General features: G+C 49.5%; 1 protein-coding gene across 3 annotated transcripts in view; it reads left to right on the plus strand.

Annotated features, from left to right (window-relative positions):
• LOC146021398 (uncharacterized) overlaps window positions 1–18863 on the plus strand; it is a 58424-nt gene extending 39561 nt beyond the window's left edge. For all 3 annotated transcript variants that reach the window (XM_083155182.1, XM_083155181.1, XM_083155183.1), the window contains exon 6: window positions 18797–18863. In XM_083155182.1, the coding sequence (XP_083011308.1) occupies window positions 18797–18815 (19 nt within the window). In that variant the 3' untranslated portion in view covers window positions 18816–18863. The remainder of the gene's footprint in view (window positions 1–18796) is intronic.
• Window positions 18864–19381: the final 518 nt, after the last annotated feature.

A 19381-nucleotide genomic window follows, 5' to 3' on the forward strand; every position in this document is an offset into this window, starting at 1 on the left:
GAGCTGCAGTGGGAAAGGGTCTTTATAGCTCTTACCCATTTAAAGACCCATTTACAAATACCTATTTAGGCAGTGGGAAAGCAGCATAAGGTTCTGTTACCCTATATTGATGCCAAATTTGATCGCTATCACTTTTCAACCGCGAACCAGTCCATGTGACAGCCCAACCTCCTGATTCAGAGTATGACCTATCAAATTTGATAACCCAAGATCCTTGCCCAAATGCTATGACTCAGTCACAGAGAAACTTGGGTGACTGGCGATGCCCACACTGGAGCCATGAATGCAGCTTCTCAGCCAGGGTGCGTCTCTACTGCTGCGGCCTTTATTTCTGTCCCAACATCTTACATTGGCCGTGGGGGTAGGAGGATCCCTGCAGTAAGTTACCTCTGGTTCACCTCATGGGGAGGCATATAATGCAATATGCCCCCCCACCATGCTAGTCTCATCTCAGTTTATAGGTCCTTTAGGGACAAGTACATGAAGTGGTAATCACTAATTATTAGAGATGGGTCGTTCGCGAACGAACCGGATCTTTTGAACGGATACCATTCAAGAACGAGTGAGCCGCCGATCCCACGTTTCAATTTCGTTTTCCATTACAATGCATTTTCCTGATCTCAGTGCTGCCACCTGTGGCAGCTGAAATGTACTACCTCTGGAGACTGAGTACAGTGCTGTGTCTACAAGTGATAAAAAGATTAGCTGCTGCTGCCAGGGATGGCCATCGGTGCAGACGCCATCGATGGTTGGCATCGATGGCGATTCTGCACCCAGCAATCGATCAGAGTTTTTACTCGGTCATGTACATTCCCCCTTTTTTTTTTTAAAGCGAGCTGAGGATCCGTCTAAAAGATCTGTATCTTTTTCTCTGAGAGATCCGGCGGATCCCAGCTCAACTTAATGATCCATTTTGACCATCTCTACTAATTATAGTTTTCTTGCTTCTTCCCTGCTAACAATGGGCCTTATTCTAGTTCACTCTTTCTGACAAAATCCTTCTTAAGCTGTGTACACACGGGGGCGATAGGGGCTCCCGTTTTCAGCCCTGTTATAATCACTGGTCGCAGGAGCTTGCTCCTGCGACCAGCTGATTACCTCTGCGGCTCCCCCGGCAGAGGTTCCCTTTCATCAGCGACCATCTCCCATTTCCCCTACAATTTTGCTACCTCATCACTCTATAAAGAACTGACTTTTTTTTCTGTTTTAGGTCAGGACATAATACACTCTTGCATTTCCCCCTTCATACTGACCTCTGTCTACTACAGTACAGTACATGGCCTTTCTGTATCTACAGCATCAGCGCTCAGTAAATATGTTCAAGTTAATGGATAACACAATATAAGTAATGCATACCTCCCAGCATGCCCCTCTCCAGGAAGGACACAATGCTCTGCTCCTGGATTTCCCTGATACAGGTTGAGTATCCCCTATCCAAAATGCTCGGGACCACGAGCATTCCGGATAAGGGAATTTTCCGGTTTTTGGAATATTTTTTTTTTAGCCATACTTACTTGTCCCCTGGTGATGCCCGGTGGTCCCTCGGCGTCCACGTTGTCCCCTGGAGTCCACAGGAGGCCTTCAGCACCGTCTCCGGCGGTCCCAGGAGTGCATTGCGCGAGATGACATCACCGGCGCACTCGCATAAAGCAGTCCTGGGACCGCTGGAGATGCCAGAGAGGATGCTGAAGGCCTGCCGTGGATGCCGGGCAGGGTTTTCAAAAGGTGGTTTCCATAGGGGCGGAGCATAGCACGGAGATGGACACTTAGGTGACCCAATATATGCCGGGTGAGTTAAAGTATTATATATACTAAATGTATATAAATAATAATAATAATTAAAAAAAAACTATATATATATATATATATATATATATATATATATATATATATATAGATCAAAAAAGAAAAGACTGGCACTCCGGGGTCTTCAATAAACGTGCTGTATTGTGTGGCAACAAGCGACCAACGTTTCGGGGGTTGTCCCCCTTTGTCACCACGCACCTTGACAAAGGGGGACAACCCCCGAAACGTTGGTCGCTTGTTGCCACACAATACAGCACGTTTATTGAAGACCCCGGAGTGCCAGTCTTTTCTTTTTTGATCTACCTGTTCCATATAGACGGGCACCAGGGCAGCTGGACAATTGCGGTGAGTGCCGGGCCGCACCCAAAGTATATATATATATATATATATATATATATATATATATATATAAAATAGCACTTACCCAGCCTAGGTGTGTAGGACAGGAACAGACCAGCACTCATAGTTAGAAGCAAAAAAAGTGTATTGAAATAGTTAAAGCATGTTCATACAAGTACAGTGGCTGACCCTCAGCGTGACGAAACGCGTAGGGGCGTGGCCTAGCGTCCAACACGACCGGAGCCTTGAGTGTAACCTCTCCAACGCTTGTAAGGTGCTTTTGCACCCTCCTATGCCTGTTCTGTGCGGCGATTGCAAGACGCTGTATTCGGTACGTTACCCATCCCTTGTTTATGTGCAGTTCTTGAATAAAAATCCATTATTTTAAAAGTGGTAATCTTTGCACCATTGGAGCGCCCACATTTATCTTTTCTAGATCAAACAAATCCCGCTTCTTGGATTCGGGAGAACACCTTGTGTTCATTTGTGTGGAGCTGCCGGCTTGAACTAAGCAAGTGCACTAAAACAGTGTGGAGCTGTGACTCACCTGTGTCGATCAAGGAACCGACTTAAGACTGTGTCTAAAAGGACTGGTATTTAATACCGTAATATTGACATTTTTTCATTTGCGCACTGTATTATATCTTAATTTCTACCAATTACCCCTTTACTGCACAGATGGTGGGAGATGTGGTGGGAGAAGGGGGCATTGGGCTGAATGAAGGGGCCCTGATACATAACTTCCAGGGTGGTAGAGGATGTTTAATACGAAGAGGAGGGGTGTACAGTATAGTGGAGTGGGCTTATTATTCATAATTTTTTGGTGGAAGAACAGCTTGCTTGACTGCAGATATCTCCAGTGGTCAGTGGCGTAGCTTGGTTTTGGGGCGCCCCCTGCCGTTAATGGGGGGGCGCCTCCCCCCAATTGCCACAGGCTTACCTGTCTGCGCGTCCCGGCTCCCCTCCTGGCTTCAATTAATTCTATGCAGACGGACCACGATAAAATGGCTGCCCCCATACCGCAGACAGTTTCAGAGAACTGTTTGCTTTATGGGGCGGCCATTTTATCGTGGTCTGTCTCCATAGAATTGATTGAAGCCAGGAGGGGAGCCGGGATGCGCAGACAGGTAAGCATGCAGGGTGGGGGAGGGGGCATTACTATAGCACCGCAGCCCCCCAGCGCCCCCACATGCACAGCACCCCCTTGCGACAGTGGGGGCTGCGGTGCTATAGTTACGCCCCTGCCAGTGGTATTGGGGACTAGGCGATCAGAGTTCAGGAGGCAGAGCAATCTGCCAACGAGTATATAAAACTACATACCAGGTGTGTGGAGCTGGAGCAGTAACCAGCTGCTGGGAGGCTGATATCTCTGGTTCTGGGAACAGTAGAGACAAGCTACTAGTGTCGATCAAAGGGGGAGAGTCCCAGCTTTTGGAATATACCCTCAGAAAAACTCTAATGCTGGGTACACACCAGGACGACTAGGGCCCGATCACCTCAATCTAGATCCAATTCCGACCAATTGGATGTAGATTATGTGCTGATTGGGCCCTTTTCTGTCCTGTGTGGACCGATACCGATTCGATGCGCGGTCCCGCGGGTCGGTCGGTCGTTATTCAGATCCTACCTGCTGCAGGTAGGATCTCAATGACGACCATACAGCCGGGTGCGGGTCGCCATCGGATCGGACCCGCTCACGGTGCCCACGCGTCACCGTGAGCGGGTCGGACGAGACACTGGCGACCTGCTCATGATGTGCATCGTGAGCGGGTCACCCTGGTGTGTACCCTACATAAGTCAGAAAGAACCTGAAATATCTGACTGGGAAGAGCAACTAACAGACTTGGATGGGGACCACTGCTTTGAAGTCAGATATCTCCGGTTCCCAAGGGTCGATTTTTAAAATTCTTGTACCCATGGAAAGAGAAGATCCTCAGCTTTTAGCCTGTTAGACTACTGGGGGGGTTTCTGGGTACTCAGAACCCCCCCTGCGTGCGCCACTGACGCCGGGGGACTTGGTAAGTATTAAAAAAAGGGTTGGGGGGGGGGGGGGTAAGAAACAAAAAATAATTTTGAATTGTTCCAAAAAAAACACGATTTTGGAATAATTTGGGGATTCAGTATGAAATCCCGGCATTCAAAATCCCGACGCCGGAATCCCGACAAGGGGTGGACGTGGATCGCTGCGCTCGCCACGCAGCGGGCCCGGTGCCTCGCTACGCTCGGCACGCTAATTTATTCTCCCTCCAGGGGTGTCGTGGACACCCACAGAGGGAGAAAGTGTCGGGATTTCGGCGGTCGGGATTCCGGCGTCGGGATTCTGAACGCCGGGATCCCGACCGCCGGGATTTTAACTGCATCCCTAATTTGGATACGGAATTCACGGTTAGGGGATACTCAACCTGTAATGTATTACTGCTATCACCTGTGGTATCATCTTTCTTATCAATTACCTAACTCCCCACAGGTGATGGCAATCATACATTACCAGGGAAGCCCAGGAACAGAGCATTTTCTCCCTGAAGGAGAGGGTTAGGTAGGGAACCCTGTTATAGATATATGATAGGTTTACATATTTTATGGAAACCAAGTATATATCATTGCTTGTAAGTTTGATTGAATGGTTTAAACTCAAATTAAAAAAAAACTATTGAATTAAAAAATACCACGTAGCCTAGCTGGTGTATGTAGTAAAGGGCTGTTACTTTATGGTAAAAGGAGAAAGTGTGAAAACCATGTAACCAACAAATTATGCGAATGCGCCTGATGTATGTATTGTCTCTGCCGCACCTTCACCTGACAACAGACCCATAGGAGATATGGGGGAATCTATACAGCGATTGTGTCAGATTGTGCGTGCACAGTGGTAGCCTAGGTGTGCACCCCAACACCTCATACTGCATAAGAGGGAGATGGGACGGACCTGGGGGACCAGAGGTATGGTAGCAGAGGTATGAGGAGTCGGAGATGGGACGGACCTGGGGACCAGAGGTATGGTACTGTAGAGAGGTATGAGGAGTCGGGGTCAGGGCTTACAGTGGCCCTGCCACCTAATTCCACCCCTCTCCCCATTGAGCAGAGCAAGGGCCAGTGGTGGGGTTTTTATCCACCCCCCCCCCCCCCCAGCACACACCCCTTAACTCCTGGTTGGAGCCACAGTTTGAGAGGGAGAAGGGGAAATATGGGTATGGATACAAAGCGCTGATAATGAGGATGGGAGGGAGGGTAAGACAAACGAGGGAGAATGAGGAAAAGTTTGGGTAAAAGATAAAATTAAAAAATAAATAAATTAAAAAATGTTTTTCATAAAAATGAAAATAAATAAAAATATAAAAACTAAATAGAAATAAATAAATAAAATACAATGGAATGAATTAAATGCAATGGTATGTTTACACTCTTTTGAGTAATGTGGGTTGGTCTGGAACGGGTTGGAGCTACGTTATTCACTTGGAAGTCTATTGTCCGTGGTGGTTGCAAATAGCACTGGGGGAGTGTTACACTAACTGTCCCTTACTTGCTGGAAAGGTGTAGTGGTAAGCGGTCCTGTTCTGTACACTCGCGGCTCTCCTCTCTCCACACTTGCGGTGACTTCTGGTTTTCTGCTCCGTGCTTCCGGTCCCGGCTGTCCTTGTACCCAACGTGTTTCGAGCTGGGCTCTTACTCATGGATCAGAGCCCAGCTCGAAACGCGTTGTGGAGAGAGGAGAGCCGCGAGTGTATCACAGCGGCAGAACAGGACCGCTTACCACTACACCTTCCCAGCAAGTAAGGGACAGTTAGTGTAACACTCCCCCAGTGCTATTTGCACCCACCACGGACAATAGACTTCCAAGTGAATAACGTAGCTCCAACCCGGTCCAGACCAACCCACATTACTCAAAAGAGTGTAAACATACCATTGCATTTAATTCATTGCATTGTATTTTATTTATTTTTATTTATTTTTTATATTTTTATTTATTTTCATTTTTATTAAAAAAAAATTATTTTTATTTTTATTTATTTATTTTTTACTTTTAATTTGATCTTTTACCCAAACTCTTCCTCATTCTCCCTCGTTTGTCTTACCCTCCCTCCCATCCTCAATATCAGCGCTTTGTATCCATACCCCCATAACTATTGTATTTCAACAGAGTAGCTCCATATAAATCCCAGGCGCAACGAGCATAATATTTTATGTGCTTTAAGGAGAAGGGGAAATGTTGGAGCTTCTAAGTAGTGGGGGTGGGACTGAGTGGTAGTTGTCAATAGTGGGCAGGGCTGGCCATAAGGGGGCAAGCTCACCAGGGGAAGGAAAATGAGGTGATCCAGCATATGCTGTGTCTATTATACTATAAAATACATAAGTCACTAGCAGTCAGTATTACTAATTATTATGGATATCTATACCAGGTTGAACTAGATGGACGCAAGTCTTTTTTCAGCCTTACCTACTATGTAACTATGTAATGGGCAGACTGACATAATTCTTGTACAGTAGGCATTCCCTGGTGCAGGTCATCCTCTTGTACAGTAGGCATTCCCTGGAGCAGGTCATCCTCTTGTACAGTAGGCATTCCCTGGTGCAGGTCATCCTCTTGTACAGTAGGCATTCCCTGGTGCAGGTCATCCTCTTGTGCAGTAGGCATTCCCTGGTGCAGGTCGTTCTCTTGTACAGTAGGCATTCCCTGGTGCAGGTCATCCTCTTGTACAGTAGGCATTCCCTGGTGCAGGTCATCCTCTTGTGCAGTAGGCATTCCCTGGTGCAGGTCGTTCTCTTGTACAGTAGGCATTCCCTGGTGCAGGTCATCCTCTTGTACAGTAATCATTCCCTGGTGCAGGTCGTCCTCTTGTACAGTAGGCATTCCCTGGTGCAGGTCGTTCCTCTTATACAGTAGGCATTCCCTGGTGCAGGTCGTCCTCTTGTACAGTAGGCATTCCCTGGTGCAGGTCGTTCTCTTGTACAGTAGGCATTCCCTGGTGCAGGTCGTTCTCTTGTACAGTAATCATTCCCTGGTACAGGTCGTTCCTCTTATACAGTAGGCATTTCCTGGTGCAGGTCGTCCTCTTGTACAGTAGGCATTCCCTGGTGCAGGTCATCCTCTTATACAGTAGGCATTCCCTGGTGCAGGTCATCCTCTTGTGCAGAAGGCATTCCCTGGTGCAGGTCATCCTCTTGTACAGTAGGCATTCCCTGGTGCAGGTCATCCTCTTGTACAGTAATCATTCCCTGGTACAGGTCATCCTCTTGTGCAGTAGGCATTCCCTGGTGCAGGTCATCCTCTTATACAGTAGGCATTCCCTGGAGCAGGTCATCCTCTTGTACAGTAGGCATTCCCTGGTGCAGGTCGTTCTCTTGTACAGTAGGCGTTCCCTGGTGCAGGTCATCCTCTTGTGCAGTAGGCATTCCCTGGAGCAGGTCATCCTTTTGTGCAGTAGGCATTCCCTGGTGCAGGTCATCCTCTTGTGCAGTAGGCATTCCTGGTGCAGGTCATTCTCTTGTACAGTAGGCATTCCCTGGTGCAGGTCGTTCTCTTGTACAGTAGGCATTCCCTGGTGCAGGTCGTTCTCTTGTACAGTAGGCATTCCCTGGTGCAGGTCATCCTCTTGTACAGTAGGCATTCCTGGTGCAGGTCATTCTCTTGTACAGTAGGCATTCCCTGGTGCAGGTCATCCTCCTGTACTGTAGGCATTCCCTGGTGCAGGTCATCCTCTTGTACAGTAGGCATTCCTGGTGCAGGTCATTCTCTTGTACAGTAGGCATTCCCTGGTGCAGGTCGTTCTCTTGTACAGTAGGCATTCCCTGGAGCAGGTCATCCTTTTGTGCAGTAGGCATTCCCTGGTACAGTTCGGTCCTCTGGTACACTAGGCATTTCCTGGAGCAGGTCATCCTCTTGTGCAGTAGGCATTCCCTGGAGCAGGTCATCCTCTTGTGCAGTAGGCATTCCCTGGTGCAGGTCATCCTCTTGTACAGTAGGCATTCCCTGGTACAGGTCGGTCCTCTTGTACAGTAGGCATTCCCTGGTACAGGTCGGTCCTCTTGTACAGTAGGCGTTCCCTGGTGCAGGTCATCCTCTTGTACAGTAGGCATTCCCTAGTGCAGGTCATCCTCTTGTACAGTAGGCATTCCCTGGTGCAGGTCATCCTCTTGTACAGTAGGCATTCCCTGGTACAGGTCAGTCCTCTTGTACAGTAGGCATTCCCTGGTACAGGTCGGTCCTCTTGTACAGTAGGCATTCCCTGGTACAGGTCAGTCCTCTTGTACACTAGGCATTTACTGGAGCAGGTCATCCTCTCGTACAGTAGGCATTCCTTGGTGCAGGTCATCCTCTTGTACAGTATGCATTCCCTGGTGCAGGTCATCCTCTTGTACACTAGGCATTTACTGGAGCAGGTCATCCTCTCGTACAGTAGGCATTCCTTGGTGCAGGTCGGTCCTCTTGTACAGTAGGCATTCCCTGGTGCAGGTCATCCTCTTGTACACTAGGCATTTGCTGGAGCAGGTCATCCTCTCGTACAGTAGGCATTCCTTGGTGCAGGTCATCCTCTTGTACAGTATGCATTCCCTGGAGCAGGTCATCCTCTTGTACAGTAGGCATTCCCTGGAGCAGGTCGTCCTCCTGTACAGAAGGCATTCCCTGGTGCAGGTCATTCCTCTTACACAGTAGGCATTCCCTGTTGCAGGTCGGTCCTCTTGTACAGTAGGCATTCCGTGTTGCAGGTCGGTCCTCTTGTACAGTAGGCATTTCCTGGTGCAGGTCGTCCTCTTGTACAGTAGGCATTTCCTGGTGCAGGTCGTCCTCTTGTTTTGTAGGCATACCCTGGTACAGGTCATCCTCTTGTACAGTAGGCATTCCCTGGTGCAGGTCGGTCCTCTTGTACAGTAGGCATTCCCTGGTGCAGGTCATCCTCTTGTACACTAGGCATTTGCTGGAGCAGGTCATCCTCTTGTACAGTAGGCATTCCCTGGAGCAGGTCGTCCTCTTGTACAGTAGGCATTCCCTGGTGCAGGTCAGTCCTCTTGTACAGTAGGCATTCCCTGGAGCCGGTCATCCTCTTGTACAGTAGGCATTCCCTGGTACAGGTCAGTCCTCTTGTACAGTAGGCATTCCCTGGTACAGGTCGGTCCTCTTGTACAGTAGGCATTCCCTGGTACAGGTCGGTCCTCTTGTACACTAGGCATTTGCTGGAGCAGGTCATCCTCTCGTACAGTAGGCATTCCTTGGTGCAGGTCATCCTCTTGTACAGTATGCATTCCCTGGTGCAGGTCATCCTCTTGTACACTAGGCATTTGCTGGAGCAGGTCATCCTCTCGTACAGTAGGCATTCCTTGGTGCAGGTCGGTCCTCTTGTACAGTAGGCATTCCCTGGTGCAGGTCATCCTCTTGTACACTAGGCATTTGCTGGAGCAGGTCATCCTCTCGTACAGTAGGCATTCCTTGGTGCAGGTCATCCTCTTGTACAGTATGCATTCCCTGGAGCAGGTCATCCTCTTGTACAGTAAACATTCCCTGGAGCAGGTCGTCCTCCTGTACAGAAGGCATTCCCTGGTGCAGGTCATTCCTCTTACACAGTAGGCATTCCCTGTTGCAGGTCGGTCCTCTTACACAGTAGGCATTCCCTGTTGCAGGTCGGTCCTCTTGTACAGTAGGCATTCCGTGTTGCAGGTCGGTCCTCTTGTACAGTAGGCATTTCCTGGTGCAGGTCGTCCTCTTGTACAGTAGGCATTTCCTGGTGCAGGTCGTCCTCTTGTTTTGTAGGCATACCCTGGTACAGGTCATCCTCTTTACAGTAGGCATTCCCTGGTACAGGTCGGTCCTCTTGTACAGTAGGCATTCCCTGGTACAGGTCGGTCCTCTTGTACAGTAGGCATTCCCTGGTACAGGTCGGTCCTCTTGTACAGTAGGCATTTACTGGTACAGGTCGGTCCTCTTGTACAGTAGGCATTCCCTGGTACAGGTCGTCCTCTGGTACACTAGGCATTTGCTGGAGCAGGTCATCCTCTCATACAGTAGGCATTCCTTGGTGCAGGTCATCCTCTTGTACAGTAGGCATTCCCTGGAGCAGGTCATCCTCTTGTACAGTAGGCATTCCCTGGAGCAGGTCGTCCTCTTGTACAGTAGGCATTCCCTGGTGCAGGTCATCCTCTTGTACAGTAGGCATTCCCTGGAGCCGGTCATCCTCTTGTACAGTAGGCATTCCCTGGAGCAGGTCATCCTCTTGTACAGTAGGCATTCCCTGGAGCAGGTCATCCTCTTGTATAGTAGGCATTCCCTGGTGTACAGTAGGCATTCCTTGGTGCAGGTCATCCTCTTGTACAGTAGGCATTCCCTGGAGCAGGTCGTCCTCTTGTACAGTAGGCATTCCCTGGTGCAGGTCAGTCCTCTTGTACAGTAGGCATTCCCTGGAGCCGGTCATCCTCTTGTACAGTAGGACATTCCCTGGTGCAGGTCAGTCCTCTTGTACAGTAGGCATTCCCTGGAGCCGGTCATCCTCTTGTACAGTAGGCATTCCCTGGTGCAGGTCGTCCTCTTGTACAGTAGGCATTCCCTGGTGCAGGTCGTCCTCTTATACAGTAGGCATTCTTTGGTGCAGGTTGTCCTCTTGTACAGTAGGCATTACCTGGTCCATGTCTGTCCTCTTGTACAGTAGGCACTCCCTGGTACAGGTCGGTCCTCTTGTACAGTAAGCATTCCCTGGTACCGGTTATCCTCTTGTACAGTAGGCATTCCCTGGTACCGGTCATCCTCTTGTAAAGTAGGCATTCCCTGGTGCATGTCTGTCCTCTTGTACAGTAGGCATTCCCTGGTGCAGGTCATCCTCTTGTACAGTAGGCATTCCCTGGTGCATGTCTGTCCTCTTGTACAGTAGGCATTTCCTGGTGCAGGTTATCCTCTTGTACAGTAGGCATTTCCTGGTGCAGGTTATCCTCTTGTAAAGTAGGCATTCCCTGGTGCATGTCTGTCCTCTTGTAAAGTAGGCATTCCCTGGTGCATGTCTGTCCTCTTGTACAGTAGGCATTCCCTGGTGCATGTCTGTCCTCTTGTACAGTAGGCATTCCCTGGAGCAGGTCGTCTTCTTGTACAATATATACAAAAAAGAAGCAGCGCTAAAAGAGATTCAATAATTTAATTAATAGCATGGAATTGCCTGTATAAATAACACATTTATTATAATAAGCATTAAAAATCAATTGACTAAAATTACAAACAGGGCACCACAAACTTTAACTGTTACAGCTTTTATTGCGTGAAATATGGTTTGTGCAGGAGGGGTGTTGTTTACCGAGGTGGATGTGGGGTTGGTGGAGTTTCGGGTGTGTTGGTATGGGGGAGTTTGATTGGGTGTGGTATGGGAGTTTCAGGTGCAGGGGTGCCCCGTCTGGGTGGTATAGGTTGGTGGGGTGTAGTGGTTGTGGGGAAGGTATGGGTGTGTGGGTTGTTTGGGTGGGTGCGGTGGGCATGATGGGGTTTGTAGTGGCTGTCAGAATATTCTGGAGCTTATAGTAGTTGTTAATGGTTATGGAGGGCATGCTGGGGGTTGCCGTGGTTGGCATTGGGTACATTAAGGCTAGTAGTGGTGGGCAGTGGCCATGCTTTTGCTTGTAGTGGTTGGCATTGGGCATGGTAGGGCTTGTAGTTGATGGCAGTTGGTATGCTGGGGCTTGTAGTGGGTGACATTGGGCACATTAAGGATTGTAGTGGTTGGCAGTGTCCATGCTGGGGCTTGTAGTGGATGACAGTATCTCCCCCCCCCTCCCCCCCTGCAGCCTAACCCTCCTCACTAGTGGCTAACCCTGGGCCCCACTGGCTAAACCTAACGCGACCCACCCTACAGCCTAACCCACTGTGATTGTCACAGTGACGCGCTACTCTCTGACACACCAGTAACACACACGCATGTGATCTGCACAGTGACGCTCTCCTCTCACACTGGTAGCGCACACACAGGAGGTGAAATAGACACAAAAAGGGACACGCACAGAAATTAAGGGGACACTGACACACACACACACACACAGGATGGGATACGCACAGAGGAGGAGGTGGCACACAGTTGACACACACACAGAAAAGGCAATTGACATGCACATAAGTGTTGGAGGCATGGGCAGAGGAAAGAGGCACAGTCACAGGTGAAGACACACATACAGTCACATAGGAGGGGGGCGCAGTGCCACACAGGAGGGGGGGTGCACTGTCACACAGGATGGGGTGGCACACTGTCACACAGGAGAGGGGTGGGGGGCGCACTGTCACTAAGGAAAAGGGGGGGCGCACTGGCACTCAGGAGAAGGGGGGACGCACTGTCACACAGGAGGGGGGCCTGCAGTGTCACACAGGAGGGGGGGTGCACTGTCACACAAGAGGGGGAGCGCCCTTTCACACAGTGAGGGGGGTGCACTGTCACACAGGAGGGGGGCCTGCAGGGTCACACAGGAGGGGGCACTGTCACACAGGAGGGGGGCCTGCAGGGTCACACAGGAGGGGGCACTGTCACACAGGAGGGGGGCCTGCAGGGTCACACAGGAGGGGGCACTGTCACACAGGAGGGGGGCCTGCAGGGTCACACAGGAGGGGGGCACTGTCACACAGGAGGGGGGCACTGTCACACGGGGGGGTGCACTGTCACACGGGGGGGGGGGTGCACTGTCACACAGGAGGGGGGGGGCCTGCAGCCTGCAGGGTCACACAGGAGGGGGGGGCTAGAGTGGCACACAGGAGGAGGGGGATGCATTGTCACACAGGAGGTGGGGGGCACTCTCACACAGGGGGGAGGCCTGCAGGGTCACACAGGAGGGGGGGGGTGCTGCAGTGTCACACTGGGGGGCCTGCAGGGTCACACAGGAGAGGGGCAATCACAAACATTTTGGGGGCAGATGGAGATACCTACAGCTACAGACAAAAGGGGGGGGGGGTTTGGGGGGAGCAGGCACAACACACTTGTAGGGATGGAGTCAGGTGTGGAGTGAGATGCAGTTTGCAGCATGTGTGGCTGGGAGGAGAGGTGGACAGCTGACACTTACCAGGAACTTCAGTCCTCCTGCTGCACGTGCAGAGTTACAGCCCCGTCCCTTCACAGCAGAATGCAGCAGCAGAAGTCAGTCACATGCACTGGGCCCAGCCAATGAGAGGAAGCAGGGGTGAAGTCACTAGTCAGGCTGCTGAAGGGAAATTTAAGTTGGGGTGGGGCCGCAGTTGTGCTGGAGAAGTCGGCACTCAGTGTAGCTGTACTTCTGTGTAGTGTAATATGGCTGTGTGCTGCCTAAGTATTGCAATAAGTTATATCACAGTACGGTGGCAGCCGGGCCAAAGCAGTAGTAGTAGTACGTTTATTTATAAGGCGCCACAAAGTGTCCGCAGCGCCATACATAGCAAACAAAAAACAAATTACAAGGTAACGTACAGGGTGTGTTGAAAAATACAGCATAAATAGGGGTATAGCTGGTAGAACTAAAATCAGCATCAGTTCTGAAGTAGGTGTCAAAATTGTCGAGGAGACTCAAGATGAAGTAGAGGAAGGGAAGAACAGGGCAGGAGCTCTGGTGAGGTAATGAGGTAGGGTGAGTATGTGAGGAAGGAGGGCCCTACTCATAATACTAAAAGGAGGTGGGTGGACGATCGAAAAACAGAAGGATAAGTAGGAATGGATGGGAACGGAGGCAGGATAGGAGGATCAAAAGAGGTTAGCAGGAGGGATAGGCTAGTCGAAAAAAGTGGGTTTTGAGGGAGCGTTTGAAGGAGGTAAGGGAATCAGAAAGCCTGATGGGTGGCGGGAGGTTGTTCCATTGCAGGGGGCAGCGCGAGAGAAGTCTTGGACACGGGAGTGGGAGTAGGTGAGAGGTCAGTCGGCGGTCAGCGATGGAGCGAAGAGGACGGAAGGGAGTGTGGATAGAGATCAGTGAAGAGAGGTAAGGAGCGGTGGAGGAGGAGAGAGCCTTGTAGGTGGTGGTGAGGAGTTTAAAGAGAACTCGGAAAGGAATGGGGAGCCAGTGAAGATATAGACAGAGGGGGGAGGCGGAGGTAGAGCGGCAGGAGAGGAAGATGAGCCTAGCAGCAGCGTTAAGAATGGTTTGGAGAGGTGCAAGGTGGGTGAGAGGTAGCCCAGAGAGAAGGATGTTGCAGTAGTCAAGGCGGGAGATGACAAGAGAGTGAATGAGAATTTTGGTCGCGTCAGTGGAGAAGAATGGTCTGATGCCTGAGATGTTGCGTAGATGAAAGCGGCAAGACTGTGAGAGAGCACGAATGTGGGGGGGTGAAAGAGAGGGAGGAGTCAATGATGACACCGAGGCAGCGCGTTTTGTCGGTGGAGGTGATCTCGGTTTCACCAATGCTGATGGAGATAGTGGGAGAAGAGGGGATGTTCGGAGGATGGAAAATTAGAAGTTCAATTTTAGCCATGTTTAGTTTCAGGAAGCGTTGGGTCATCCAGGCTGAGATGGCTGTGAGGCATTCGGAGACCTTGGACAGGAGTGATGGGGATAGGTCGGGGGAGGAGAGATAGATTAGGGTATCATCAGCATAAAGGTGGTAATGGAAACCATAGGAGCTGATGAGGGTGCCCAGAGAGGTGGTGTAGAGGGAGAAGAGAAGAGGGCCAAGGACTGACCCTTGGGGAACACCGACTGGCTGCGGGGTAGTAGGAGAGGAGGAGCTCGGAGTGGAGAAGGAGCGATCGGAGAGGTATGAGGTGAACCAGGAGAAGACCGTGCCAGTGATGCCAAAGGAGCGGAGGGTGTTGAGCAGGAGAGGGTGGTCAACAGCAACAGCAGAGGCGTACCTAGATAATCGTGGGCCCCATAGCAAAAGTTTGTAAGGGCCCCCTATTTAGCAACTGATGGTGATAAATGTATGTAAAACATATACTTAGACAGCAAAGATGGGCCCCCTTCAGCTCTGGGCCCCATAGCAGCTGCACCCCTTGCACCTATGGTAGTTACGCCTTTGGACAGTGTCAAAGGCAGCCGACAGATCAAGCTGGATGAGGATAGAGAAGAGGCCTTTGGATTTAGCTGATAGTAGATCGTTAGTGACTTTGGTCAGGGCAGTTTCAGTGGAATGTAAAGGGCGGAACCCGGATTGGAGGGGGTCTACAATGGAGTTAGCAGTAAGGTGGCTTAGGAGACGATTATAGGTCAGACGTTCTAGGAGCTTGGAGGCAAAAGGGAGATGGGCCTGTAGTTGAATGGAGAGTTGGGGTCCAGATTTGTTTTTTTGAGAATTGGGGAGACAAGAGCGTGTTTGAAGGAGGAAGGGAAGATCCCAGAGGATAGGGAAAGATTAAAGAGGTGAGCCAGGTGAGAGCAGACTGACGGACTGAGACGACGGTTAATATTGGAGGGGATAGGATCGAGCGGGCAGGTGGAGGGAGAAGCGGATTGAAGGATAGAGTGGACTTCAGCAGCAGTGGTGGGGTAAAATGAGGACAGGGCTTGGAAGGAGGGGAGTGAAGTTGTAGGAGGGGAGGAGGGAGAGGGTGAGGTCATAGCAGCAGTGATGGCAGTCCTGAGAGAGGAGATTTTGGTTGAAAAGTAGGTAGCAAAATCAGCGGCTAGGATGGAGGACGGAAGAGCTGGAGGAGGGGGGGAGAGCAAGGAGTTGAAGGTGGCGAAGAGCCTGCAGGGGTTGGATGATTGGGAAAGGATGAGGGACTTAAAGTAGGATTCCTTGGCCAGAGCAAGGACAGAGCTGAAGGAGGAAAGAATGAATTTGAAATGGAGATAATCCGCGAGGGAGCGTGATTTCTTCCAGAAGCGCTCAGCAGTGCGAGAGCACTTTTTAAGGAATCGGGTGAGGGGGAAGCAGTGAGGGAGAAGGAGATGAGGTTATGGTCAGAAAGAGGAAAAGCCGAGATAGTGTAGTCAGTAAGGGAACAAGAGCGAGAGAAGACGAGATCGAGGGAGTGTCCTTGGATGTGGGTGGGAGAGGTAGTCCACTGAGATAGGCCAGAGAGAGAGGAGTTTGGAGGTGCCAGGATCAGCAGGGTTATCCAAGGGGATGTTAAAGTCACCAAGAATGACAGATGGCAGGTCAGAGGAGAGGATGTGTGGAAGCCAGGCGGCGAAGTTGTCAAGAAATTGGGAGATAGGGCCAGGGGGGGCGGTAGATTGCAGCGACACGGAGGTGGTAGGGGTAGTACAGACTGATAGAGTGAGACTCAAAGGAGGAGGAAAGGAGAGAGGGTTCAGGGTGAATGACACTGTGGGTGGCGACCGTCAGGCCTGGGGGTGTGAGAGAAAGAGAGGCCACCTTGGGAGAGAGCAGCTGGAGAGACAGAATCAGAGGTGGAGAACCAGGTCTCGGTGATAGCAAGGAGGTGGAATGCGCTAGAGATTAATAGGTCATGGATGGCAGGGAGTTTGTTGCAGATGGATCTGGCGTTCCATAGTGCACAGGAAAGAGGGGGGGGGGTGTATTTATGTGGATACACTATATTCCCCAGCTGCAGGGGGGGGGCGGTGCTAGGCGGGAGTGGCAGCAGGGTGTTATAATGCTATAACATAGATGTTTTATACCAGAAAATGATTCAGTACTTTGACATATATGGTATTACACACAAAAATATATATTCTAATCTATAAACCCCGGTTCCTATACATTTTATACTGCATGCACATACAAAAAATACCTGCATATAACCAGCCGGCAGAGAGAAAAAAATGCATGTAAGAATAACTATAAATAACTAGAAATAAAGGATTATTACTTGGTGCACGTTGGGGCACATGAATTGTCAATGCAAGCTTAGCGTTTCTATATAAATATTTAACTCCCTACATTTTTTCTTCCTGTAGCAAATGTTTGAATTCATTGGAATAAGGGCGGCTCCTTTGATGTTGTGAGAATAAAAGATTATTCAGAGCTAGCAAATATGAGACTTGGCTGTATGCCCAGAATTGAACTATTCTTTGAATTAACTGTTACTTGTAGTTAATTGGTGGCTTATCTTCGGAACAGTGGGGCAGATGTATTAAGCCTAAACAAGAGATGATACTTGTGTAGTTTCACGGCGCCCGATATATCGGATGTGATACCATCTGATAAATCCGATGCGATTTTTTTACCTGTTCATAACCCCACTATCCTCGCGGGGCTTGCTGCGCTCACCACGTTTCGGGCTCAGTGGCTCGCTGCGCTCGCCACACTATAAAAAATCAACTCCATGCGTAGTGGATAGTTGGGTTATGAACAGGTAAAAAATTGCATCCGATATATCGGCTGATGTCATATCCGATATATCGGCCGATATCACATCCGATATATCGGCCGATATCGCATCCGATATATCGGGCGCCGTCAAACTACACAAGTACTCAAGAGATAAATGCAAGGGTGACAAAGAGAGATAAATATCCAGCCAATCAGCTCCTAACTACCATGTTACAGGCTGTGTTTGAAAAAAGGGTACTTCTTTACTTTCACGGCGCCACTCTAGATAGGACAGATAGGATACTAGATAGGATACGATTTGTATGCGATTTGACATAAGATATCGCATAAGATATAGGATAGGACAGATAGGATACTAGATAGGATACGATTTGTATGCGATTTGACATAAGATATCGCATAAGATATAGGATAAGATTTACTATCCATTTCATTACCCCACTATCCACTAGGGCGTGGAGTGAGAATAGAATAGTGTGGCGAGCGCAGCGAGCCACCGAGCCCGAAGCGTGGCGAGCGCAGCGAGCCCCGCGAGGGGACACGGATGTTGTTTGAAAGCAAGTCCCCAATATCGCATGCCATTTGCATGCAATTCCATAAAATACATTCCGTGTCCCCTCGCGGGGCTCGCTGCGCTCGCCACGCTTCGGGCTCGGTGGCTCGCTGCGCTCGCCACACTATTCTATTCTCACTCCACGCCCTAGTGGATAGTGGGGTAATGAAATGGATAGTAAATCTTATCCTATATCTTATGCGATATCTTATGTCAAATCGCATACAAATCGTATCCTATCCTATCTGTCCTATCTGTCCTATCTGTCCTATCTGTCCTATCTAGTGGCGCCGTGAAAGTAAAGAAGTACCGAAAAAAGTCAGTAAGGAGCTGATTGGCTGGACATTTATCTCTCTTTATCACCCTTGCATTTATCTCTTGTTGAGGCCTAATACATCTGCCCAACTTGTATCTTAAATCCTGTGTTAAAAGTACAAGAGCTGATACACAAGATGGAAGGGTGAGCAAATTACTCTCTCTCTGGAGTCAATAAAGTCCTACCTAAAGGCCCATACGGACTGGGCGACTTTGAGCAGAAAGCAGCTCAAAACAGCAAGTTTCAGCGACTGTCAGCTCAAAGCCGCCCAGTGTGTACGGCCCGGCGATGAGCAGTGAATGCTGCTGAGCGCTCCCGCATCATCACTGGGAAAATGGCTCATCTGCTGGTATTACCAGCAGATGAGCGGCTTTGTGAGACGGCTTTGCATAGCGCTGCACTATGCAAATCTGTCCTCCCCCCGCTGACAGCACCGTGTGTATGCACTGAGCGGCTTTTCCCTCAGCGATGACAGCGGTCATCACTGTCCATACACGCTAGGCATAGTCGCCCAGTGTGTATGGACCTTTAGTATAATTAGATTTTTCATCATAATAACCCCTTAGAGCTGTGCACCTATATCAGAGTACTGTAGCTATACTAATAAATAATTGTTTCAAATTTCTTTCAGATTTTTGCCAGGAACCTGACACTGTAAATAAACACCGACATTTTACAGTACAGTTGATATGATGCACACAGTTCTTGAATAGATGTAAAGGTATTATACATGATGTATGAATAAGTCCCAGTAAAGATATTTTACAAAGCATTATCATGTGCAGTGTGTGTGGTCCTTATCTGTATTGGTCTTGTAGAGTTTCAGAGCATCACAATATGTTGTTCTTTGTGTACAATATGTGTGTATATTAAAGTACGATATCCATTCTTAGACAGCAAAATATAATAACAGAATGAGTATATAAATTAAACATATTAACATAAGAAGGAGTGTGTGGGGTGGGGAGAATACAAAAGGAAAATACACGAGGAAAAAGACATGGTACAAATCCCAGTAGTAATCTGGCGGGAGATTCTCTAAACTAAAAATGCGGTAAAAACCCTGCTATCGGGCTTTTACAGCATTTTGGGATGCACTAAGCATCCCCCGCTGGGTTACTGCGGCGGGGGGCATTGCCAGAAAAATCTGGCGATGCCCCATAGTAGCCTATGGGCTTCTAACACGACCCCCCGCCGCCCCGCACTGACCCACCGC

Source organism: Crinia signifera, chromosome 7 (assembly GCF_055691185.1).
Source record: "Crinia signifera chromosome 7, ASM5569118v1, whole genome shotgun sequence".
Classification (NCBI taxonomy): Eukaryota; Metazoa; Chordata; class Amphibia; order Anura; family Myobatrachidae; genus Crinia; species Crinia signifera.